The following is a 27,213-nucleotide window of genomic DNA, read 5'->3' as shown; positions in this document are numbered from 1 at the left end:
TATACTAGCGTCGTCAGAAGCATAGAAATTCCAATCAGAGTATAGAACAAAAAATTCTTATATTTCAGTGACAAGGGATCCGACCGAGTTGATATTCAGCGTGTATATGATTAAGAATAGGTACTAACGCTTCAGTGCTTTCCTCTTTGTCATTTATCCATTGAATTTTGCACTAATAAAATTTGTAGGTATATTTCATGAGTCGATCTGGACGTTAAGAGAGGGTCTATTGAATATAAAGCGCCACTGTGTATTTTGGTTTAGGGCATTATCTTGAAACAAAAACAATTGAACGTGAACCTTGAAAATATTGATAAGCAATGGCCCTCTACATATTTCCTGTTATGCAATAACAGTGATTCAAATTCATTGTGTTCTTTATAGTTTACTCAAAAATGGAAATTTTGGATTTGTGGCTTGTGATCAAGAGACTGGTTTTGGTTGATTATTTTCAATGATAAATCTTTAGAATCGTTTGAGGGGAAAAAAACTTTCAATCCCTCCTGATATCTTCACACCTCACAATTTCAGAAACATGAAATGAACTACATTCATTTTCATTCAAGAAACCATACATCTAGTTTTCCATATTCTTCCCTACGAAATGAACAAACCATTTGAGGAAAAAACTTTCAATCCCTCCTGAAATCTTCAGACTTTACAATTTCAGAAGCATGAAGTGAAATTCATTTATTTCCATTCAAGAAATCAGAGATCCAGTGTTCCACATTCTTTCCTCCGAAATTAATAAATCATTCGTTTTTTCGTTTTTTACTCTATCTTCTATTCTATTCTTCTATTTTTTATATTGCCTAGACGCATAGAGAGCACAACAATTCTACATCCTTTTTTTCCATCTTTTCAATAATTTGTGGTATTTTACGATGAAATATCAAATGATAGTATGAATTTCTTCTCACAAAGTATTTCGACTGAAAACAATAACATTAAAAGATCAACGAGGAAAAAATGTTAACGAATATTCACTGGCGAGATTCGATCCCAGCGTCATTCGTTCCTTGAAGTCTTAGCTGAGACTAAGCGGTTAAAAATATTTTCATCTTCAAGATTGTGTTATGTTTAATTCCTGAAAAAAAAATTTTTTCGAACTTTGTTTCATTGATTTCTTCCCTTCAGAATTCGTGTTCTTGATTTCAATTGTTTATTATTAAAACTTATAAACCAGAATTGACCTCCAGTGTAATTTAGTACCTGAATCCGAATACACAGTGGCCCAGATTTTAGTGCAATTAATTTGGCATCGGATAGAACAACTCGTTTGATGATAAAAATTCCTATAAACATATATCCTAACAAACTTCAAGTTCGGTACAGGGTGTTGAAGTTTGAAAAAAAAAAACAGTTTTTCACTTATAACTCTAGTATTATCACAATCATTGTTTTAATTTTCAGGTATTGAAGTCTTGATAATGTAGTTTCGAATTAGGTAAGTGTCTCCTGCCAAACTTATCCAGTGGCGTAGTGTTAGGGGTGTGATGATCCTTTTCTTATTGAAAATCTACACCACTGTTTTTTTCGAAAGAATTGTTTCATTCAACAGAGCTTCATTAAAGAAAAAAGCACCTGCATTTTTTATAGGACCATTTTCAAGATAATCGAATCCAAAGCTAATAGTATCCACAAAAATCGATAAAATTTTTTCGAATTTCCCCTTTAGTGATAAATGAAAGTACAAAAATTGACGTAGTGTATTATAACGCTTTCAGAAGACATTAAATTTAACATTTCTGAAAGACTGCTTGAGTGTCTTTCAGAAATGTTAAAACAATTTTTGTGAATATTTTTTATTGTTTGAGTGTCACATAACTTTTTTTTCTGAAATGTTCAATTAAATGCCATCTGAAAGCGTAATTATACACTACGCAAATTTTTTGTACTGTCACAAACGAAAAAATTTGAAAATCAATTTTTGTGTATAGTATTTGCTTTCACACGATTATCTCGAAAATGGTACATGATTTTTTTTAAGAAGCTCTGTTGAGTTCAGAAACAAAATAATTTTTTCGAAAGAAAAGACAGTGGTGTAGATTTTCAATAAGTAAAAGATCATCGCACCCCTATATCTACTCTCGTATCTACGCCACTGAATAAGTTTAGCAGGAGACACTCACCTAATTCGAAACATTATATTATAAAGATTCCAGTTATAAAAAAAAAAAATTTCAAATTTTAACACCCTCTCGAAAACGAAGCGTCTTAGGATTTATTTTATAGGAATTTTTTTCATAAGAAGAGCTGTTCTATCAGACGCCAAAGTTATTGCACTAAAATCTGGACCACCTGCATGTTCTCAAGCTATAATCACATCTTATTTTTCCCAAAACCAATCCAATCGTATCAAAACCCAACCTACTCCTCATAACCTAACTTCAATAAACACACACACGTGTCCATCTCCACATCACCAAATGGGCATAATTCATCGAGACCCAAACCCATTCGGGGGTTATGACGTCGCCCGAATCGCGCTGATTGATCGCGGATATAAATATGGGCAATACGCCGGCCGTAATCCTACCTGAAATGCCGTCGTAGGTCCACCAATCCTCCCAGCTGACAGCCAGACTTCCTGAAACAAAAACATCCACTTGAACAGAACGCCCTCGATAATTGATGAATGGTTTCGGGAGTCTGGACGCCGGCCCATATTTTCCGGGCTTAGGAGGGAATTAGGGCGACTTGGCCGGCCGTCCGGAATCTATATCTTTTTCAGTCCGGAACGGTCGACATCTGCATGGTCTTTTTTTTAGAAGGAGAGGGGAGATTTTGTGCATGAGGAATGAAGGGATTCTGGAAACTTGATTAAAGCATAACGGAGTATGATAATTTGTATATGAGACTGTTTTTCTTGTTAGGAGTGTATATATTGAATTCTCATATGTGTATTGCATCGTATTTCATTAAAAACTAATTAATCAAAAATCAATAACATTATAAAGTATTTACATTAAATCACATATACAATATCAAATATTGTTAACAATAATAATCTGAGACTGTGAACTTAGCTGACCGCCTAGTAGTTCCTGCAGCGCTTACCTGACAGCAAAGTTAACACTCTCAGGAATTATTGGAAAATATTTCGAAAGGCACTCCGTTTGTATGAAGGGATGAAAAATCTACTACGGATAGTTGATGTTATTATTTTTTACGAATCAAATCCTGCCTTATCACAAAATTGTAAATAAACATTCTTCAAAAAATTAATTACTTATGTGTAATACATTATATTTCATTCATAGAAATATGGAGCAGCCAATAACATTCAGTAGTTGGTTTGTAGGTACAATGATCCGTATCAAATAACATATGCAATATCAAATTTTATTTCACCTGAGAGTGTGAAATTAGCTGACAACTACCGGAATCACAGTAGTATTCATTGCAACACAAGTTCACACACTGAGGAATAAAAAAATATGGAATGGCAGAGAACATGGAATGATGACAACGCTAAACTGAAGCTTTTCAAACCAGATGTACGAATACCTTTTATATCCACAACACTACCCAGAATGGATATTACCAAAATACATCGTTTACGTATAGGTCATACTGCACTCACCCACCTCTACATCCTTAAAAAGGAAGAAAGACCAAAATGCGAACTATGTCATGTAGCTCTCATCAACACCTTTCATATCCTATATGAATGTCCTAAATACTCTCATGATCGTTTACGACACAACATGAGAGATGTACCCAATTTACAAGGAAATGAAGATAGTATGAACACGATAGAATTTCTGAAAAGTATCCATATTTAATAAACTATAGCTATTCATTTATATTTTTACCAAATCATTTTATTTTACACTATTTATATTTCTATTTTGTGATTGTTTTCTGTTTTCATGTTCTCTCTGTTGTTCTACTCGTTTTAAATGAAAGGCGATGTGAAATATGAGGAGATATTTCAGGCTGATGACCATGGTAGTCGATGCCTCGAAAAAAAAAATTCGAAAGGCGCTCTGTTTGAACGGAGAGATGAAAATGTTAAAGTCTAAAATAGACAGTTGATGAAGGGAAAACACCTCTCATTAATTTATCTTCAAATATTCACAATATTCATTGTGAAAACCTGTGAGAGATAACACGTTTCGGTGGTGCTCCAAGATTGTTCGATTTATTCAGAGTGTTTTATCGCAAGAAAATTTCATTTTCTGTTCTATGTGATTTACAACTTCCACAATTTTTGATCGTACATAATTTGTATTGATTCCTTCAGGTATTATCTGTTGATATTGCATTAGTTTGGATTATATTGTTTATTTTGAATCCTCGTTACCTCGGTTTTCAATTGATTCAGGCCTGACGCTCTGCATATGTTTCTTGAGATAATCTCGAGCACATTCTAAGGGGAGCCATACCCGATCTGACTTATTGTTTATTTTCACCTGTGTTTTTGATCCTCTGTTTTCTTTCATCCTATTCTCATCCTAGGCCCACCTTGTACGTTTATTTAAGTCTCACCGATCGGCCTCGGCTGAGTGAAGCGTGTATCCTTTGTTTTTCATCCTTTTTTTTGATTATTCGGAATTCGATCATCCTCATAATGTCCAGCCAGCAAAGCAATAATCCCCGTCCGCTTCGGAGTAAGACAGGTGTAGCGGAGTCCCAAACCACTGGTTCATCGAATCAGTTGGACATGGTTTTGTCCAGATTGTCTATCCTCGACGGTATCGCTAGAGATATTGCTGAAATTAAGCAGGCACAGAAAGAGCTTTCAGATAAACTGAGCAGCTGTGTAAGAAGTGTGGAGGCACATGACAAAATGTTGAAGCAGCATGCGTCATCATTGCAGCAAGTCAGTGGTGAGCTCAGTGTCCTCAAAACTTCCCATTCAGTTCTGAGGGAGGACGTTTCGGGGTTGAAGAATCAGTTGGGATCAGTTGATGTTGTGGCGTTGGAGAAGGCTAGCCTTATATTGAAGAGTGAAGTGTTGACCTTGAAGGATATCGCTGGTTCGTCCATCTCGGCAGCGGCGGCTGGAACCGATGGCTCTTTATTGTACGTTAATCCAGTCGAGTTACTGGATCGTGTTAAGCGAGCTAACAATCTCATTATCCGAAATGTTCCTGAGTCAGTAGATGTTATAACAGATAAAGCTTTAATTCTTGATATTATTTCGAAGATCAGGGACGGCTCACCCTGCGATATGATCGCGACCAGAAGACTCGGTAATTTGCGACAGGGGGCGCCCAGACTGGTTAAGGTAGAGTTTTCGAACCCGGCGGTACCTGCCAATATCCTACGTCATAGACGGGTCCTTGCTGCCTTTGAGAACTACAGGAGGATTTCAATAGATGATGATAAGACGCCACTTCAAATTAAGCAGCTTCAGGACCTTCGCAAGGAGCTTGAAAGAAAACGTTCTTCTGGGGAGACTGACCTGACTATTAAATACAGGAAGGGAATCCCTTCGATAATCAAAATACCGTCCTCAAAAAATTGAAGTCTAACTTGATTACGTTGCCACTTACGAATATTGTTTCTATTAACTCAAAATTCGAACAGTTATCTGTCTTCGCTTGTGATTGTGTTGGAATCAACTAACGCATGATTTTGTTGGAGCTGCGTCGGTGAGCGTGTTCAAGAATGGGTTCGACATCTGGTGGACAAGAGTTCTTGAATAAAGTCAAATATATTTTCAAATATCGGATGTTTCAATATGTGTTGTTTTTCCTGAATTGTTTTGGTGTTATTTTTTCACATTAGGTTTTATTTTGTTAAGAGTTTTATAGTTTTATACTCAACTCTGTATCCAATGTAATAATAATAATAATAATAATAAAAATTTATGTATCAAATTCTGCAAGTTCACAAGATTGTGAGTTAACTTCCTGCAAAACTACTTCAACAGAAAATTTCAAATCAAAAAACTATGTACAGATTTAAAACTCCCAGTAGCAGTTTATGTCAACTACAACGCCAGTTTCCAGGAATTTGTCTAGCGCGTATTAACGCTCTAAACAACTTCCTGGAAACTTCAGTATAGCGCCCACACACCGTTTTCCACCCAAGTACATTTGAATGAAGATCCTACTCTCGTTCTGAAAACACGAAAAAACAAATGACATAATTGGAAGACATTGAATCTGAGGAGATATTGTTCTATTTGTTTTCACATTTATAAAATGCCGATAGATAAAATTTACGTCTTCGAAATCTAGGCATTCCGTTACACTCAACGAAAATACTTCGAATATAAGTATAATATAGAACTACAATTTCAAGCCTTTTACCCTGATTACGCTAATGGAGTCATCAGTATCATAAAAAATTCAATTATAATATCGAAAAACTTTTGTAAAGTAATTATGGATCCACTTCAGATGAATGAAATGCTTTGAATATAGCTATGATCAGGATACCTCGCTTTTTTGTATATATTGAAATTTATCATAAAATTTAAGTTTTCTATCACTTGATATAAAAAAATATAGGGCCGCTTAGTAACCACTTTGATTTTCACTCATCATATCCATTGATATCATACGATTTTTTGGAATTTCTTACACCAAAATACTTTCCCTGATTAAAATCGATTGTTACAATGTTTTGCGGTTTTTATGGACGTCTTCATTATTTTCGAATTGTTTTTCCTTCTGTTACTCAATGAAATTCATTGCATTTTTCATTATTTAACTTCGAAGAAAACTATGAAATAAAGAATCGATCGCTGGATTATAACGCTATCACATCCATTTGATGTTCATAATAATATGCAAAATATGCATAATTTCCACACTTTCAACTTGATTGAGTGCTATTATATCGGTGGTGTAAACATCGAAAGGACAAGAGTGCATTGATTCGTTCATTGTGGAACCATTAACTGCATAAAAGGACCACGTACCACATCAAAGGGAAATTTATTTTCGGTGAATTTGCGTAATAGAGATCAAATGTCTTCATTCATCACAATCATTCATTCAGATTATACAGGATGTCTACTTTAAAAATCCAAAACTTCAAGGCGAGAATCTACATGTAATTTTCAACAAAAAATGCCATATAACACATGGTCGAAATATTGACGCTAATTTTTCAATTCGACATTTTGTGTTTTTACGAAATATCTGAATTTTTTCATAAAATCAATCATACTCCAGTTATCCTTGTAGTCTCATCAAATTTGATTACATACCTCAAAAGATCATAAAACTGGCTATAACACAAGAATTTTTTTGTGCCTAAAAATTCCTCATAGCGGGAGTGGTAAGCTGATAAAAATAAATATTCTTAGGTGAACAATATCAATAATATTTTTGCAATAGGTTTATCGATGAAAAATGAATGATGGTCATCATGTTTTCTTTTCAGCAAAAACCACCCCATTTACTAATCTTAAGAATGAATATCAACTTTTGTAATTTCTTTGCCTCAATATCATGGCTAACATGATAACAACGAAAAAAAAAGATATTTTTCAAACCTGATTTTCTTCCATTTCGAAGCTCTTAATTATTGAATCAGTTGTTTTCTCTGATGGAATATTGGAGTTACTCTCACTTAAACTGTTAATTTATCCTTCAAGTGAAATGAATGAACTAAATTTTTTTAATACATATTATACGGAAGAAATCAAGAGAAAGGCCAAAATGCTGAAAAAACTCACTATAAATAATTAAACAAACTGATAGCGAATGTTCAAAATGTCTACCACCTTGTTAAATACATTTAATACTGAATCTACAATCCTGCGTAGTTCAGAATATTTCTAGCTCATTTCTGCACAACACAATTGGATTCGTTCTATCAGATCATCTCGAGTTTGAACGCATATTTGTTAAACTTTTCCTTTTAACGTATTCCAGTCAAAAAAATTCAAAGGAGTAAGATCAGGGCTTCTTGGTGGCCATATTCCTCAATCGTACCTTCCAATCCATTGTTCGAAAAATTCATCTAAAAAAAAAAGTCATGGGGAGTGTCCGGTTATGCTACTACGTCGTCTCTCGACCAAATATTGACGCTGGAAAGATTATGCTGAGGATTTGGTGGGACCTGATCGATGTTATTTATTATGAGCTGCTGAAACCATTACTTCAGAACGGAATTGACTTCACTTGGTGCAATTGAGCCGAGCACTGCGCGAAAAAGGATCACAAAATATGAGCATAGGCACATAAAAAAGATTCTACACCATGACAACACTAGACCTCACATTGTTAAACCCGTTAAATCCTATCTGGAATCGCACAAGTGAGATGTCCTAGCTCATCCGCTTTATTCCCCAAATATTGCGCAGACATATTATTAATTGTTCCGGTCGATGGTCCATGGTCTGCCCCATCAGCAGTTCCACTCATATAAAGACATACGAAAATGATTCGATATGTGAAGAGCTTCAAAAGATGAATACTTTTACCCAACGGTATTCGAGCTCTACCAGAAATATGGAAAAAAGTTGTACATCACAACGAACAATACTTCGAATGATTACCTAATTTGTAGCAATGAAGTAGCATTTTCATCAATCAACAAAAGTACTTCAACTCAGCCAGTACCGTTCTGTGGTCTCAAAAGCCGCAAATGGCACATGTATGAAGAACATTTAAAAGATCCCGACTTACGTTAGCGCTTTCCTCATTTTTTTTGTCCATCCCAACTCTAATATTCCTCCGTGAGACCCCTCACAACCATCAGACATACCTCATTTTAGACACTCTCACGTCCCAACGCCAGTCACCTGTCACCTTTCAGAAGAAACTCCTTCCTTTCCCCACTCCAGGGAACAGAATCTTGCTGAACCAAAGTTCCGAAATTACACCGGAGAACATTAAAACACAACACATTCGGAGCTCCAGAAAAATATGGAGCAGACGAGGGAGGAACTCGAACAATTCCCTGTTGGTTAACCTTGTTTCTTTCGTCTCTTAATAATAAATGGGTTAATTTTTCTAGCGCTTCGCAAATCCTCGGATTTAGCCGCGTTGAGCTACCTAATTTGTAACTGGAGCAGTTTGCAATCTTATCGTGGTCTTCCCGTGCCTCCGGCATCGTATTAGTTATTTACCTTCTATGTTAATGATTACTTTCCTTATAAGGACAGACAAGTAGTCTCTTCTTTCCCGAGGGGTTCGCGCCCGTCTCTATTTACCCGGCTCTAATGATGATTGCAGAGATCTGTAATTGAATATTTCGGTTCTTCGGGGCCATAGATCTCCATTCGAGTTGTTTTCTTTCGAGCTCCTCTGCGCTTTTCATTTGTACACAGATTTATGCTGTGATAGCGGTTGAATAATGAAATGTGTGGTGGAATCGTATTGGAAAAAAGGAATAAAGAGATAAATTATCTGCATTTCAAGATTTTTTTGATAATGAATGTCTAGGAGAAAAATCTGATTTTGAGGATTTGCTACGTCTATGTTCAAATTTTTTTCACAAATGAGAAAAAGCACTATAAAGGCCTTGAAGTAGATTTTATTGGAATAGAAGAATTTAGCTCACTTAAAAGGAGTGCAAAAAAAAAGACTCTGTTACAATAACGGTAGATCTTCTTTATCGGTTTATCGGCCAAATACGTCAATGCGGATAATTTTAGAGAAGACTAAATCACTTAAGGCGGCCACTCACGAGGCACCCATGGTCGAGCGTTCGGATCATTTTACAGTCGGGCAGCTCGGGACACAGTCGCACGACTGTAAATCAGAGAATGAACTTGAATGCCCGACTGGAATCTCTTGAATGCCTAGCTTCCAGATGCTCGAGAAAATGCCTCGTGAGTGGCGGGCATTACGGACTTTCCTACCACAATAAATTCAATTTCACAGAAATAAAAAAGATGGTAAAAAGTTGTAGCTAATAATGGGCAATACTTTGATTCATTTATAATATTGAAGTTTCTTTTCCATGAAAAAAAAAATAGAGAGAACTCAGTTCCACGTTTTATTCATCAACAAAAGTACTTAAGAACATTATATAAACGTATAGAAGGAACAATTGTTCATGGAAATGCCTCTTGAATTAGTTGACTTGGTATGCACTGAAACTAATGAAGCACTTTTATATAAACATTACTTTTGACTTTTCATTAATGATGCTGTTGTATAATCGGGTCCTTCTCCTCCTTGAGCAATGAAAGGACCTTGACATTTATATTGCCTTGGAGGAATATCAACTTACACCTGCCCATAATTAATATAACCCATACCATATCCCCTAGGGTGTGGTACACACGCCCCTCAACAGAAGAAAACACATTGTGATGTACTCCAGATCTAGGTCTGGCCATCATACGACCATCATGTTTTCCAAATCAAAATTGAGATTCATCGTTTAAGACCACCCTATTCCATTTGATGTCCTAAACCAGACACAAGGTACACCACTGAAATATTGGTAATGGTAGCGAACCATCACCGAAAGAACAAGATGTGGTCGAAACGACTGCTAGCCAAGGGCTAGCTTTGAAAGTGAAGGGCTACAGAATGTCCTTCATTCCGAAATGATTTATTGGATACTGATCTTTCATTTGAAAATCAGTATTGGAAACATTCGTCTGTCTAGACTGTCCACATCTTCCTCATCTACGACGTTCTAGACCTTCTCTAGACTATTCTTGATAACACCATCCTAGAGAAGATAAGCATCCGTAAAAGCGATTAGGAATTTGCTGAATAAAATACCACCTACAAATAATTCAATAATACTTCCTCTATTGCCATTCAGGCATCATCGCAGCATCGAACCGCAAAGAACAACACCAAAACAAAAAATTCAAACCAAATCAATACCGAAATCGACTTAATTCTTCAAAAATTATATCGGATTATTCTATTCTAACCACAAATAAAACGACAAATTTTTCATGGGTACTGAATCAAATTCAAATCAATTACAACCTCTAACTAGTTAAACATTTCTGTCACAAAGTTCCAATGAGAATGTCTTCTTGGCGTTGCATTTTTGTATGTCGCAGAGTTCATTTCCTTAGATGTTTTCTGTTTCTACTATCCGAGAAATGTAAAGGTCTAATTTTTGAAATAAGAAGACCAATATCATGCGGCAATCCATCTATCTAATCACCTAAGATTATGACAACCACCAAACAAACACAATATTTTTCCCCCTCCTAGAGCTGAAACAGACCCTCATCTTCCAAATAGTCAAATAACAAATAGCCATCGTTAGCAGAGCAACTGATGGTCGAAATCGAATTGCGTAATGGCAGAGACCCACTGTATTCCTTGCTGTTAATTAGAAGGAGTTAGTTACCCTAATCCTGTAACTCAACCGGTAAATATGTCTCCCACTACGCCATAATGCAACTAGGAAATACGTTAACCCGGTGTTTGCTATACACAAGATAAATTATCGTTGGTTAGATTTATCTTCCTATAGTTCCCGCGGTCTATGCTAAACTTTAGGTGTATACCGGGTGGCGTACATAAAACAGAACCCCTGGATATTTCCGCAAACGTCATAAAATGTCAATTTAGGTTAATCATATTCAGAAATGAATATTTTGGATCTTCCATTGCAATTATTTTTTGGGGAAAAATGAGAGTTATTTTTATGAAATTTCGTAAAACATCATTTATTATACTGCACTCTTCTAGATCGAAAATACAATTCTTGAGTTCAGAATAGGGATGTTGCCTATATTTTTCAATAGGTAGATAAGCCCTATATAAACACGAAAAAAATATTTTCATGGAAAAATATAGAAAGTACCAATAAAAAATATGTAAATAAAAAACTTTTCAAAATTCCAGCTGAAACGCTCCATTCTGTCAAGGTGTTATGGTGACGTCACTACATAATAGAGTAATCACTGTAGACTAACTAGTTTATCTAGTGTCACCACGTGCTAACGTTCATTCAAACTGAACTGATATCAGCTGATATCAACAGTCAAGTCAGTTTGATTATATCATCTGACGTTCTAAACCATAGATAAACTAGTTCTAGATAAGATTAGTTTGTCTATGTTCTGAACGTTTCAGTGCTATGACGTCAAACTGCCCTGATTGGTGTTCGCAGTCACGTGCTAGTCGATAAGAATCAACACAATTTAAATCAATTCTATTAAATTGAATTCGAGAAATATGATAATGAAAATGCTATTTTAGTATTTTAAAAACGGCATTCAAAATTGAAAACCTAAATTCATTTGATTTTATTATATGACGCAACATCCCTTTTATATTGGAAATACAATAAAAAGGGTGAGTCTTGAAGTTGTGCTATAAATTCAAGCATAAATTCCTATCATGAAATTGAACACTTTCATTTACCATTTTTCTAGATTCGTCTATGGTGGAAAGATACAGGTTGTTTAAGTAACGAAAAAAACCGTTTTTGTAACTTTGCCGTTTAATGAATTTTTTAGATCTGAACAAACGCCAAACAGAAATTTCCATGCAGTTTTATCAATTAGAGTTGCCAAAAAACAAATCATTTTGCTGTTTAAAATTATTGAGTGGTGAATTATTCTGCTTAAAAGGGAACATCAACATGTGGCTGTTCAGTTCAAAAAACAAATTTAGAGCTATTTTCTTTACAAATCTTTGATTTTAACATAACTTCTTCTAACAAAAATATTCATTGTTATGGTACCCTTACAAAGCAATGATATATTTCAAAAATATTCGTGTTTCAGATTGCTAAAGACCGAGACAGATTTGCTGAGATTGTGTCCAACCTTCATTGAGTGAAGATGGTACCTTGAGAAGAAGAAGATTCGTGAAAAAGTCCCACAAAAAAAAGTTAAAATTGTTATTTCGTGGAAATTTATAGAAAGACGCTTTAAGTACTTCCTCCCTACAAAAGTTGGAATTATGGTAATATTCCTAACTTTTGACAAAGCACGAGAATGTCACTTGGCGGTGTTCCGTCTCACTTTGAAATCATAAGATCATATAAGAAATTATTAGTGTTACATGTGGGCCACCCTGTATCTCCACCTCCAGCCGTAATGCAACTAGGAAATAAGTTAACCGTGTGTTTGCTATAGACAAGATAAATTATCGTTGGTTAGATTTATCTTCCTATAGTTCGCGCGGTCTCTTTTAAACTTTCGGTTTATATACTTTCCCGTTCGGCAGAAGGTAAGAGATTTAATCTCCCGAACTTCGGCTTATAAATCTGGTAGCAGAGACGTTATTTTCCATTTTCCGACCAAGTTGATGATAATATATGATAGTGATATTTGAGAGCAGCAGACGCATTTAGACGCGTCTTTAGGGACCCGGACCGCAAACCTGTGGGCTCTAGGACTTATTCTTTCCTATAAACAGACTCGCCGGCATTTTCCTGTCACGTCTTTATTATATCCCTCCCCAGAGTAGAACAAAATGTTACATAACTTCTTATAACGCTGGAAACCTTTCTATCCCTTTGGAAGTCTTGGGCGTTAGATCCATTCGATTTTCATTTTATTGTGCCGTGTATTTATATCGTATTTATTCGGGATTCTCTTTCCCCTTTCTGCCTTTTCGTCAACCAATTTTCAGAGGGGTTGGGGGACGTTACAATACCTTCGATCCTTGAACGTTTTCTTTGGATCCAATTGTGTGAGGACTTCGGCATCAAATGGCTATTATTCTCCCACCCCTGGTTAAATGAGGATGAAATCTCAGCAGGGTTACTCGGATGTGTTCATTATTCACTTGAATGTGCCGTGGGGCTGAGTTAATTAAATGGCGTGTTAAAACCCCCACCTTCTAAGTATCCCTTATTGAAACTATTACTCCGTTGAGTATGTTATCTCTTAGAAAAATTTTGAATACTAACTAGCTAGTTCAGATAAGTCACATTCGCAACATGTGCACATTCTGACGATTTTAAGGAGCTTTACTTTCACATCTGGTTAATTCCATTTATCTGATAGGTGCGAACTTAGCTGATAGCTGTAGAAAGACGGAAGTTAAAGGTTAATCTGGCAAACCTGAAGTTTTATAAATAATCCTTCCTATTTTTTTCTCGGAAATTAATATATTTATAATATAGGTACTGCAAACTTTTTTTCGTCGACCTCTACGAAAAGTTCATAAGTAATTTCCGTCTGAAAAATCGTCTACTATTGAAAGCAAGTATTTTTCGTTTGCAAACACTTTTCGTCCGCAGACTTTTTTCATCCGCTGAGATAACTATGATATGGCTCCACCGTCTCATAGTAACCACAGCGAATTGGTTTATCATTTATTATTCACGAAATTCGCCAAATTTTCCGTTTGTTTGAGACTGTCGAAGTTTTGAAAATAGTGAGGCTAGAGCTTCTGCATCTGAAGTTACATACATCAATAAGGAATCAAAACACTTCTTTTGCATCTTCTTCAATAGCTGGAATTAGATGTAGACCACAGGTTTGTGTTCTTCTTCTTCTTCAAGTTCTTTCTTCGCGTCGGATATTTGCAATCATCATGTCTATTTTATTTTGGACACAGCTGCTCTGAAAAGTTCGTTGGATGTACATCTATACTATTTTCTCGGGTGACGTAGCCATGATATTCTTCTTCTTGATACATTTCTTTTTCCGACCATTTTTCCTAATCAGCTGAAGCTTGGCGTATCTTGTCTCACGTGTAATATCTCAGAAATATTGCAGTTTTCTGATTTTGATTGTCTTAATAATTTCCATTTCTCTGTTTATTCATCCATACGTTCACAATTCGCACGATTCTAGCTTTTCGATTATGCAGGTTCCAAGAATTCGTTTCATAAAGGGACGTCGAAAAAACATAACATCTTGCCAGTCCGAACCTCAGTTTCAATTTCAGATCTCTTGCGCAGGGTACTTTCCTTAGTCTGTTGAAATTGTTCGATATTTTTCTATTTTTATCCTAACCTCTTTGGAAGTTGAAGGATTGCAGGACCCTGAATTGGCAAAATCTCAACTCGAATGAATATGTTATAATGAAAATATTTATTATTTATTAGTTGGTGTTTTATTTTCCAATATTCTTCTTGAATTTTATTTGATTTTGATTATGTGATGAGTTTGTATTTTTGCACGTTGCTTGAAATTCGTATGATATATCGGCACCCAAAAATATATAATATTCAATTTTTTCGGTTAGGTACGCTATGAGCACAAAATTCTGGAAGAAATTCGAAATTGTTATTCGATAAACACCTATGGCCAAAATTTCCACCCGATCCGATCCGTATTCACAAAAATATTCAGAATTTTTTTTTCGATGTTATTCTGGTAATGTAATCAGCTTGAAATCATTCACAAAGCTTGACACTTTCATTTTACCTCCAAATATACATTTTCATCCACATCGAAATTGCAGTTTTGGGAATTAATATAACCACATTGCTCGTACATGTTCACGGATATCACGGATTGTTAGGAATATTACAATAATCACATTTTCGTCGAAGAGAAGTTCTTTATGGGTCTTTCTATGAATTTCCACCGAATCGAAGTTTTACCCTTTCGTAAAGTTTTTTAGAATTTTTTTTATCAACGAATATCTCTAAAATACTTCAGTCCTTTGTAGGTATACCACTCGGTATACCATAACATAATTTTTTCAGACGAAAACGAAAAATCAGAAAACCAGACGAAAGAATGGAAAGAGGAAGCAAAATACCTGGGAGTAATACTGGATGAAAGAATGAATTTTAACAAACAGAAGAAAACAGAAAAAAGGCAAGGTAATGGCACGGGAGACTGTACCCGCTGCTCAACCCTAAAGGTAAACTTTCTTCAGAAAACAAGCTGAAGATAATAAAAATAGTGCTAATACCAAGCATTACGTATGCAGGAGTTACCTGGTAAAATACGAAAAACAATAATAAGGATCAGTTGCAAAGTACGCTAAATTCAGTAATCAGAACAACAGTTGGCTCCCCATGGTATATAACCAACCAACAAATCAGAGAAGAACTGAAAATTGAAACTATTGAGGAAATAGTAAACAAACAGAGAAAGAAGATAAGAGGGACGCTGAAAGAGCACGAGAATAAGGAATTAAGAAAAATATTACAAGAATGACAGATAAGAGGAAATAACTCTTTCAAAGAACTGAATAGAAGAAAAAAAGTGACATGAAGAAGGGAGAAAAGTCTCCCGATCATACAACAGTAGAAAATAGGAGAAATTGAATCAGAGGCTTAGGGAATGTAAATTCCGGACCTTAAACAAAAAGAAGATCTGAGATGGAGTGCCAGACATCGCTAGCTTTTTCTTTTTGTTGCTCTCATTTTTGTTTGTTTTTTTTTGTTTCGTATTCACATGAACTGTCGATTTTCTTATGGGTTTATAGGTTTAACCTCAACCCTTCTTGAAGTTGAAATAAATAAATGAATATCTCTAATTTTGTTTTTGACTGAGCACTTGGAAATGTTTCCACTAAACAAACTCACTGCGGCATTTAAAAATTTTGAGTTTCTATTCGAAAGTTATCGTGTCTACAGACGTTCGAACAGAATCAAATTTCATTGATCATCATCGTTTAAGACCATCCCAGATCAAAATTCAACAATTACAGATACTGTCACGAAATTATAAAGCGATATATTCGAAGGACCAGCGCTCAAAAACCATTTCCCTTGATTTTACCAATCAACAACACCATTAAAGAAAGCGGAAAAATCTCCAAGTCGACCAGTAATTTCCATAGATAAAAGCCGAGTTGTCAGTGCTCATGGGTTCATCTATTAAGACCCATTTCCTTACCCTCGTCTCCCTTCCGATCGATCGGATCCCGAGTATTCGGCAAGTGACTCCGATCCTTGAAAGACAGAAAAAAAAAGGAAAAGAAGGAACCACCGCCAGCCCGTTAAATCGTTCGGTAAATTCTCCTGGTGATAATTTAAAATTTGAATAAGCGGGAGTGTAAGAAACGTCCGCAAGGAATTGAACGATGAGCTCGGACAATGCGCCAGATTAGATTTTCGCCTTCTTTGTTTGAAATTCATCAAAGTTCAATTATATTTCTGAGGGTCGTTCTGGCGATGATCAGTTTAGGGCGCTGAAAGCCGTGGGTAAGGAAATGACCGTAAATTTTGCACGAAGCTCCGAGTTATTATTTCATATCAACATATCAAATCTCAACTCCGTTCGTCCACGGAAATATTGGATAATTCTTTCGATATTCTTGAACTTTTTATGGTTCTGATTTCTGACTACGCGTTCAATAAGAGATTTTTAACATTGTTATTTTTAGAACAGTATTAGTGAATAGAAGCGACTTACTTCAGAGGGTGATTCTGCATTAGAAATTAACGTCCACAAATGGTTTTCCTTGATGCGGAGTGTTGAAATTCATCTTAAACACTGACTTATAATTTTTCTCTGAAACATATTTACGTATTCGAATGAAATTTGGTGGGTTTCAAGAAGTTGTTGGGTATTGCGCTATTATTGCAAATAAGAATTAAATGTTCATAATTGACGTTCATATGGGAAATGATCTATTTTATTTTTAGTGAAAAATGGTATGCCACTGAAATATTTCGAGCTGAAAAACATATGATTCTTCGTTTAATTTGTGACAAAAAAATCTCCTCATCCCTTTTCCATATGAAACGCAGTTCCACCCTAGAATATAAAGCTCTCAAAATGTATTTCTCATTCGTTTAAAGCATAATCTATTATCAGCTAGTCAAGACCTTTTATTTTTTTGCAAAATAACAGCCCCCATACAGAAAACGGAAAAAATTATAGATACGAGTCATACAAATATTATTTAAATCTCAGTTTCGTATCATTTGTGTCATTCAAAATATTTTGAGCAATAAATAAATAGCAAGTCTTCAAGAAAAACTTCAATATGGAGCATTTACAAACACAAATTGTACTGTACTCATTTATTTTTCATTCTGAATTACCCTGAATTATATCGTAGTTATTCATCAACACCAAGTATATACGTGAAATCTCACTCCGATTGGATCTATTGTAACGTGAATATTACGTTATTTTCTCATACTATTCTTCTATGTGATCAATTTGAAATTTTGAAATCTCATCTCGATCGGATTTATTGCCTTGGAAATTTTGGGTATTTATTCACTAATTTTCTTCTTAAGTATTTTATGGTTTCACTCATGTCATCAGCTTCAGATTTAACACGAAGTTTGCAATTATTTCTTTATATCTAACTACATTTCAAATCTCAACTCTATTGATTTTGTAGTAACTGAAAACTTGGGTAATTTTCTTCGAGATTCTTCTTAAATTTTTTTGATTCTGGTTTTGCATTCATCCTCAAATCTTGCGGTTAGGTTGTATTCGTTATTCTCAATAAATCTAATTCCGATAAGATATGTTTTCAGGAAAATATTGAATAGATATTTATTTTTTTCAATATTTTTTTTTTAATTTTCTAAGGTTTTAATTAAGTGATTAGGTCGGAATTCTACACGAATCTTGGAACTGTTTCTATAATTCTATTCTCACGATCAACTCATTAAAATTTAGTGAAAAGTTTGAAATTATTGTAAGACTAATTCAAATTTTCATCTTGATCGAGTCTACAGTTTTGAAATCAATAGATAAGAAATTTGGAAAGACTTCTTCAAGCTAACACTGACCTTGACAGGCCAATCAGAGATCAAGATTGGATTAACGATAATCCGAACTTGACCACACCTTCTGATTGGTTAATTTCACAAGAGCATAAAGTAATCAATAGTGATTCACTGTTTCACATACAAAATGAAGGGTTTAAATCTTGTATGTAGGCAGAATTATTTATATTAGTCATTGAAATGCCACATCTGAAAACTCCGCACTTGACAGGCCAATCGTGACCAAGAGTCAAATTTGGATTACCGATAATTCGAATTTGACTAGAGCTCCGAATGGCTTTGTACAACAAGAGAATAAAAAATTCATTGAAATTCTTAACAATTTATATCACAACCAGCAAGTAGAATATAATGATAGGTTACAAATGTTTTCATGTACCTTCACATCGATGATTATCTTGATTTCGTTTTTTAAATTACGGCAAACAAAGATTTTACACCATCTGAGTAAGAAATATCTTTCCCAGCTTCCCGTCTGGATCTCCAAGTGGAACATCTGAAAATCAGGTGGGATGTAGAAGGAGGAGACGAAGCAACGAGCACCATGTCGAACTAATGTTTAGGAACGCCCTTAATCTTGGAGTATTAGCAATTACTGGCGTTAATTCAGCGTGTAACACCTGGTCTTGCTCAAATTGCAATTTTTGCTATCGGCACTCCGACACCCTTCAAAAATTTAATATATTCTCGAGGTAATATTCACATTTTCTCAAACTTAATAGCTTTCTTCAGCGCTTTCTGAAGAATTCCCGGCCTTTCCTTTATTTTCAGACCCTCTCATGACCTGCAACAGGGGGGTGAGCGGTCGTTAGAACTTTTGTTATCACTACAAAAGACGAGGAATTTTTTTTAATCAGCAATATTTCCAGAAATTATAAAGCTATCTGATTGATAGCGAAGTACGAAAATCAAGGAAGTAATTTCGGTTTCTTATTTTTGATAATACACTGCCAGAATCTATAAAATTACGTTTTGGAATGGTTAAATTCTTGAATGGAATAAAATAATTCGTTCATCCGCTGTATGCCGTCAAGAAATTTCTATGAGCTATTTGCACAAAATACGGTGGAATAATCGTTAGCTGCAACGCATTGGTCTTTCGCTTTATCGAAAAAACGAACTACGAATGTTTTGAAGAAAAAACAATAAATTCGAGAAAAATTATTTGTCACAAAGTTAAAAACACATAATCATTGAATTCAAAACATGTTTTGTTACGATCATCATCCATTCATCCCTGATTAAGTGATTCTATAGGCTTCGCCTCAACTCTTGTAAATTTTATAATAATAATAATAATAAAATAATTTTTAGCGGGCAGTCCTAGCACTTATTTTCTCTAAGATATGAATTTTCAAAATTTTCATTGGATTCGTTACTGATGACACCGTCTTCAAATATTAAATAAATATTCATTAAAAAAAATATTAACACTTTTTTGTCACGTGACGAGATATTTTGCAGTGGAAATGGAAATGACAAATCGTAGTGTAAAACTTAAAATAATATAATACTAGTCTAGACGTTGTCCTTAGTAATTCGTCTATCATTTCGTTTCGTTTGAAAATAGAAACAGCATAAATCATTACAAATTTAATTCCGATGGATTCCCATATTCTTCTTTTCATTTCTGAAACAGTTCATATTAGGTACATATATTGTTCAATTTCAGTTAAAATTTCAAACTCATACAAATTCTAAGGCACCGACATATGAATTTCGAAATCCCAGAATTTCCTACCAAAATTATTATTTTCAATTTCTTTCGCAGATCAACCTTCGTGCACCAGCTGTCGGCAGTAGAGATAATATCTGTCAAACGGTCATCAACCGATTTTCTTCATTTAACTGTCAATGTCCCATAACATTTGAAAAATATTCTATCTATCTTAGGCCCAGTTTCACCAAACAGCACTTGATCCCAGATTGATTAAACTCCGCTTGTTACTAAAGCAGGCTTAACAGTGTTTTCTGTTTCACCATGCATCAACCCGTCCAAAGATGATCGCGATTAACCAAATCGCGATTAAATAGTCAGACCATTTGGCAACGTTGTGAACAAAGAGTTATAATAGTGTTCTGTATCGTATTAGCAGTGATGACCACCATTGGCGCTAGGTGTCAGGTGTCATTCATTCATAACTCATAACATTTCAAAACATTTGTCATCTTGTAAACAAAAAACAGAGTTCATTTTTGCCGAAGATGTCGAGTGATGTGCTTCGAAATGTCGGAAACTTGCCGAAGTTAAAAAGAAATTATCCCATTTCACAAAACCACACATTCTGGAAAAAAAACTATATAAGTAATTTTATTAACTTATTTATTTTTATTAACAAGTTTAACTGCTTCTTAAATAATATTTCAATCAAACATATCAATAAATTATTCTTTGCAATAAATTTCATAAAACACAAAAACAAAGTTTACGTGTATTTTAAATGGGAAATATTGAGCCTATACATATAGTCATATTTTGATAAAATTGACCCAAAAATTAGAAATTTCCGGAAAAAATAATTACATAGACAAGAGTTCCATACTGATAAATAATTATTAATCTCAACTTGAAAGGTTATAATCCTCCAAAAATGGCCGATTAGTGCTAAATCGCGATTGGTCGATTAAATGGCGCTTTGGAGTGTGGTGAAACGCTACATTACATTAATCGTGATCTAAGGCCTCACTTAAGAGCTAAGTCAAGATTAAAGCATTTGGTGAAACTGGGCCTTAGTATTTTATTCAACAAGACGGCGCTACAATTACATGCCACGCAAGTAACGAAACAATCGAAATTTTTCAAAAGAAGTTTCCTCGTCTAGTTATTCGTCGAATAGGTGATCACAATTGGCCACCGAGATCTTGTGATTTTACACCTCAAGTCTTTTTTCTTTGGGGCCATGTGAAACACGAGGTCTATACCAATTCATCACAATCGGTTCAAGACGGAATTCGCGAAGTTATCGGGGACAGACCTAACAGGCAAACCTCTAGTGAGCCTCTGTTCATCATGTTCATTTGCAATATTCAATAGAATATTATATTAGGTTGTGTGGAAAGCAAATAAACTCTATTATTATTATTATACTGCCTCAAATGTGCAAATTGGTCATGGAAAAATTCGTGAAAAGGATATGGTGCCACTGCCGTAGAGTTGGCGGCCACTTGGCTGAATATGTTTTCCATAGTTAATGGTATAAATTTCTATTCTCAATAAAATAAACGCCAATTGATTTCTTTCAAAATAGACTCGTTTTTCTCCAATATCAAAATAGAATAGAATGTATATGAAATAGAAGAGTAGGTCAACGTTGGAGTCACTAAATTTGATGACTGTCAGACAAATAATCTTTTTCAAAACGTTGGATTCCATATACTAAATTGAAAATAAAATGTTACCAAATTATTCATCTTTGTAGATTAGGTATGTTTCTAAGTTAAAAGATTGACTGACAGTTCATAGCCGAGCTTAGCGGGGCTAGGAATTCAGCTAAGGCAGTCAATCTACTTTGATCCCGAGTTGAAAATATAATTTTATCTTCGGTTGTTTATTATGATATTGCAAATTATTACAATTCCCAAAATCTTTTCATGTTTCCTGTTGTGATCAATGAAAACAAAATTCGATAGAAATTGAATTGTTGGAATGGTTGGTTGTTATGGAAATGTATATGTCCCTGATAATTATAATTAGACAACTTATGAACTTTCTGACAGTTTTATTCCCATTGCAAAATTTTGCTGCCTAGGCATGAAAGTCCATACTTTCATGCTACCTAGGTAGGAAAAGTAATACTTTGCTGATTGAAGTTTGTCTCCAAAATTAATAGTTGATGTCAATCAGAGAAATAAAAATGTTTTTTTGTTGATATATCAAGTGCTGAATTGATAATGGGTTGCATTCTGATTGGAGGTTTAATATACTATAATAAATTACCGAATATGTTAAGGTATTTAACAAATATAATAATATGTAATCTTCAGGAATCTGTCGATATCATATGTTGAGTTTAGGAGCAGTTTTTTTGATAAATGATTGTTAATTTTATTATTTTGATCTGGTAACTAGTGATTACTACTGAATAAAAAATTCCGCTAATATTATCATTAAACTTTACAAGGGATTACCACCACGTGGTTTTCCGCGTATCAGTTAAACATCATTTTCCCTCTAGCACTCTTGCGCTGACCAAACTTTGTAAGGTATACGAAGTTGTACATTCACTTCATCTTCTTTCCTTTACGAAACATATGACCAGAGGGAATCACTGTACGGTCGCTAATATTTTTCACAAAACGATATTTTACCTCTTTTGGAATGATTTGTTGTATATTTTTTCAACGAATATTTTGAATTTGAATCAGTGCTTTGTACCGGGTTTTCCACCATAATTTGACCCCCCTTTTAACTATGTTACTAAAAGGGTTACAAAAAAATGTTTTCTATTAAAGTTTCACAAAATAAACTAGTGTTTCTTAAAATGATTTCACAAAACGAAATATATACAGAGTGGGCAACATATTGATAGCAACTTCATTTTTTCAAATGGAACATCCTGTATATTTTTCTATATTTGACTAGCTCTTATTTCCCTGATTTCGAATATATAACATATGTTTGGCCTATCTCTCTCATTCTGAGTACCACAGAGTTTCAAATTTTAATAACCACCTGGCAAGAGTAATCAATGTGGAATGCTGCGATAACTCAAAATGCCCTTTTTTGAGTTATCTCGTTGGCAACGATATGACATACGTTTTTCACTATAAATTGGAATCGGATCATTTGGATGCAACTTCATATATCCTCTCCTTGTAGCTTTATTAGTTTTATTGGTCTCCACATAAAGGGAAAATATTTCAAATTTTTCCGCTTCTGTGTAGTGCATATTCGGTGAATAGTTTTATTCAATAACAAACGTGTGTTATATATTATTGCCAACGAGATAACTTATAAAAGGGCATTCTGAATATCGCAGCCTTCCAATTGAGATCACTTAGCTGGCCAGGTGGTTCTTAAAATTGGAAACTCTGTGGTACTCAGAATAAGAGAAATAGGCCAAACATATGTTATATATTCGAAATCAGGGGAAAAAGAGCTAGTCAAATATAGAAAAATATACAGGGTGTTCCATTTGAAAAAATGAAGTTGCTATCAATATGTTGCCCACTTTGTATATATTTCGTTTTGTGAAATCATTTTAAAAAACACTAGTTGATTTCGTGAAACTTTTGTAGAAAACATTTTTTTGTACCTCTCCTAGTAACAAAGTTAAAGGGGGGGGGTCAAATTATGGTGAAAAACCCGGTAAATTGAACATTACCATCATTTCTTTTGCGAAAAACGAAAATTTACCAACATTTTTCCTCCAATCGCAAATTCAATATATTGTCATTCGACTAGAGATTATATGAATTATTGTTTGAAGGAATAACGTGAAAACCCCATAAAAATCGGCGGTTGTAAGAGGAAAAATCTATAATTTCGTTTTGAACTGAGCAGTCACCTGGTGGTTTTCCCCCTAAAACTTAAAATATTCACTAGCTTCTCAAGAAGGAAGGACGAGGAATCACAGTTCCATAATAATTGCCCTCGTAATTGCCAGAAAATGATATATTGTCAAAGAGTCTGTTACGCATCTGTGAAAAAAAAGATTATTACAAAACTGCTTATTCAAGATCCAATCTCGTTCCCCTCGAATTAATTAGCTATATTCCAGAAGAATAATATTCCAACGGTAGAGAACAAACGCACACGATCGACAGTAATTCAGCGGACGGGGGTGCAATTTCCAGTGATTCCGTGAAGAGTGGCCTTTTGAACCGGCCGGGAAACTCCTCGAAATACACATTCATGATTTTCAAGTTGCATGTTCGCCTCAAATTAGCCGGGTTGTTATTTAACGCTGCCTAGATGGTGCTAATAACACGTGAACGCTGGAATTTCAGTAATCATGAATCGCGTAAGCGGTTCCAGTCCAGGAAAACCATCCCTAACGTATACACCCTGCGTGTCAGTTGAAAACCGATCGCGGCGGTAGAACTTGGGGGGTTAATGAAAATTCGGGTTATTTTTCGAATCTGATCCGAGCGAATTTAATAGCTTTTGCTTGTATGTTCCCGATTGGCGTATTTGTAATGCGTATAGAATCGCCAGAAAAATGTGGAAAACACTGATGTGAAATCATGTGTTTTCGAGCACCTCTTCATTCATGCGCCAATTGCATCTTTGGAAACTATAATAATAATGGAAATATTAGAAATGTATTCTCAAAAACTTACTTAGTATGTATAGAGAACTCGTCAACAATTATACACAACTTAATCAGAATAATACTCAGAATATTATAACATACAAAGAAGCGATAAATGTTTAGATCTCATATTGCAAGGAATTCTAGAACAGTATAGGATTTCATATACTGACAAAAAACTGCTACACCCAGAAGGAGCTGTTTGAATTTTAATTTTTTTTTCGGTAAAACATAGATAGTAGGTACAGCAAGGAGAACATGACTGAAATTTTGAAAAAAACAAAGGGTTCACAATTTTTTTCAATAAATTTGTTAATAATGTGTCTGTCCACCACGATGATCTATACACTCCCCAACACGTCTCGTTCCGGCTTAAATTTTTAATAAAATTGTGGAAGCATCATTGTACTGAAAGTACCATGTAATTCAATTTTTTTATGACATTCTACTCATGGAGTACTTCTGTTCAATTTTCGCGGTTTCCAAGTTTATGCAGAAATTTGTAAAAAAAATTATTTGTTCATTCATATGAAAAATGAGTCAAAAGCTCCCTACTTCAAGTTAGTACTCATCTTACTTCCACTCTTTCATTTCACTAAGCAGACATTGTCGGGAAAACAAAACGATACAATGATATCTAGGTATCTTCTATTCTATTGAAAAATGAAACGTCTAGCATAATCCAAGTATAACAAACTTATTCCATAAAAGTTTACATTTAGTCGGAGTCCTTATTACATTACAGATCTCCTTCCCCGAGACTAGATTGAATCTTCCACAATTCTATCAGCCCAAAACCCTATTCTTTTCCCATTCACAAATAAGAGAACAGCTAATATCATTCATAACCTCACTCGCGAAAAAAAATTCCCGAGAAGGATAATTCGAACGGAATGAATAATGTATTTCCCGGAAAAGTGGGCTCCTTCATCCGGAAGTTTTGGAATTACAAATCACATCATCCAATCTTGGTATTATTGCATATTTCTTCTACTGCGCTTTTACTCAAATGCAGATTGGGAACTCTTGCCCGTTACGGAGGGGCAGGATAGAGGCTTGTCACATTTTTATTAGAAAAGTTAGCTAGTTAAAAGCGTAATTTTCGCTTGTAGCACTCCTCTGGAAAACGTGGTAATTCTCCTGGATTTCAAATGGGAGTCATTTTGAGGGATAGATTTGTACTAGACTGGCATATTAAAATGGGGCTTTATGAGTTGCGTTCGAATATTTCCCACTAACTGGGAGGAAATGTTGCAATTGATATTTTAATTTTATTCGACATTTAAGGACGGTGGTATTCAGCCGATCAAAAGAAAAACTTTTTTCTATAATTGAATCAATGTAGTATATTCTTAAACAAGTTACAGAATGGGCGCCTATCAAACATGAGTATGAGAATTGCCTTCTGCAACAGGTATTAGAAGATATTTTCTCTATTTTAGTCCAGTTTTGTGGAATATTGTCGAAATTCAATGAAAAATTCAGATTATACATCTTAGTGACTTTTGTATTGTATCTTGGCAGTTGGTGTGACTGTTACGAAAGTTGACAGATTATGGATTTCGAATTTGAATCGTACGTTTCGAATTTCGAAGTAATTCATACTTACGCATTGAATTCGTGAATTATGTCTGACGAAATTGATTCAACACCACCAGAATCGAGTGAAATTCCGAATAATGTTTCACATTAATCCACTCTGCATATATCGAAATTATATTATATTGACAATTGACAAGAGAGAAAAATAATATCTTGAGTAATGATCACCATGGCTTCACCAAGGGAAAGTCCACCATAACTGCGTTGATAAGTCTTTTGGAAGCAATTACCGATGCCTTGGACGGGAAAGAAAAATGCGAAGTGTTGTCCTGCGACCTATCCAAGGCATTCGATTGTGTGGTGAAGGAAATTCTGGTAGACAAGATGGAGTATTACGGTGTTCGGGGTAAGGCTCTTTCCATACTCGAGTCCTTTTTGACAGATAGATCCCAGGTAATTGATTGGAAAGGAATGACTTCGAAGTCATTCCGTGTCTCGCGAGGTGTACCACAGGGCTCCATTCTGGGACCCCTTCTTTTTATCGTCTATACCAATGATCTACCAGCGAATGTACTTACCAGTAAATCTCTGCGTTACGCCGACGATACGAACTTTCTAACTAGGGCAAATTCAATAAATGAAGTGAAACAGCTTTCATCTATGTCGTTGCAGATGGCAGAGGATTGGTTCGCTACTAATGGACTGAAGCTCAACAAAGAAAAAACCCAAAGGATCTGTTTTGGATGTGGTGGAGATACTGAAAGTATAAAGTTGCTCGGTGTAGTTTTTGACAACTCTCTCTCTTGCAACCCGTATATAGATGAGATGTCAGGTAAATTATCTACGGCTATATTTACTATAAGGCGAATGAGGGCCATATCTTCTACAGACGTTTGCAGATTAA

General features: G+C 34.9%; 1 protein-coding gene across 1 annotated transcript in view; it reads right to left on the bottom strand.

Annotated features, from left to right (window-relative positions):
- The window catches only part of LOC123684980 (carbonic anhydrase-related protein 10), a 348,197-nt gene that overhangs the window by 250,904 nt on the left and 70,080 nt on the right, over nt 1-27,213 (bottom strand). Inside the window, exon 3 of the mRNA XM_045624525.1 lies at nt 2,540-2,590. Within this exon, the coding sequence (XP_045480481.1) occupies nt 2,540-2,590 (51 nt within the window). The remainder of the gene's footprint in view (nt 1-2,539; nt 2,591-27,213) is intronic.

This window comes from Harmonia axyridis, chromosome 7 (genome assembly GCF_914767665.1).
Source record: "Harmonia axyridis chromosome 7, icHarAxyr1.1, whole genome shotgun sequence".
Lineage (NCBI taxonomy): Eukaryota > Metazoa > Arthropoda > Insecta > Coleoptera > Coccinellidae > Harmonia > Harmonia axyridis.
The sequence above is the reverse complement of the archived record's forward strand: the minus strand, read 5'-3'. Positions and strand labels throughout refer to the sequence as shown.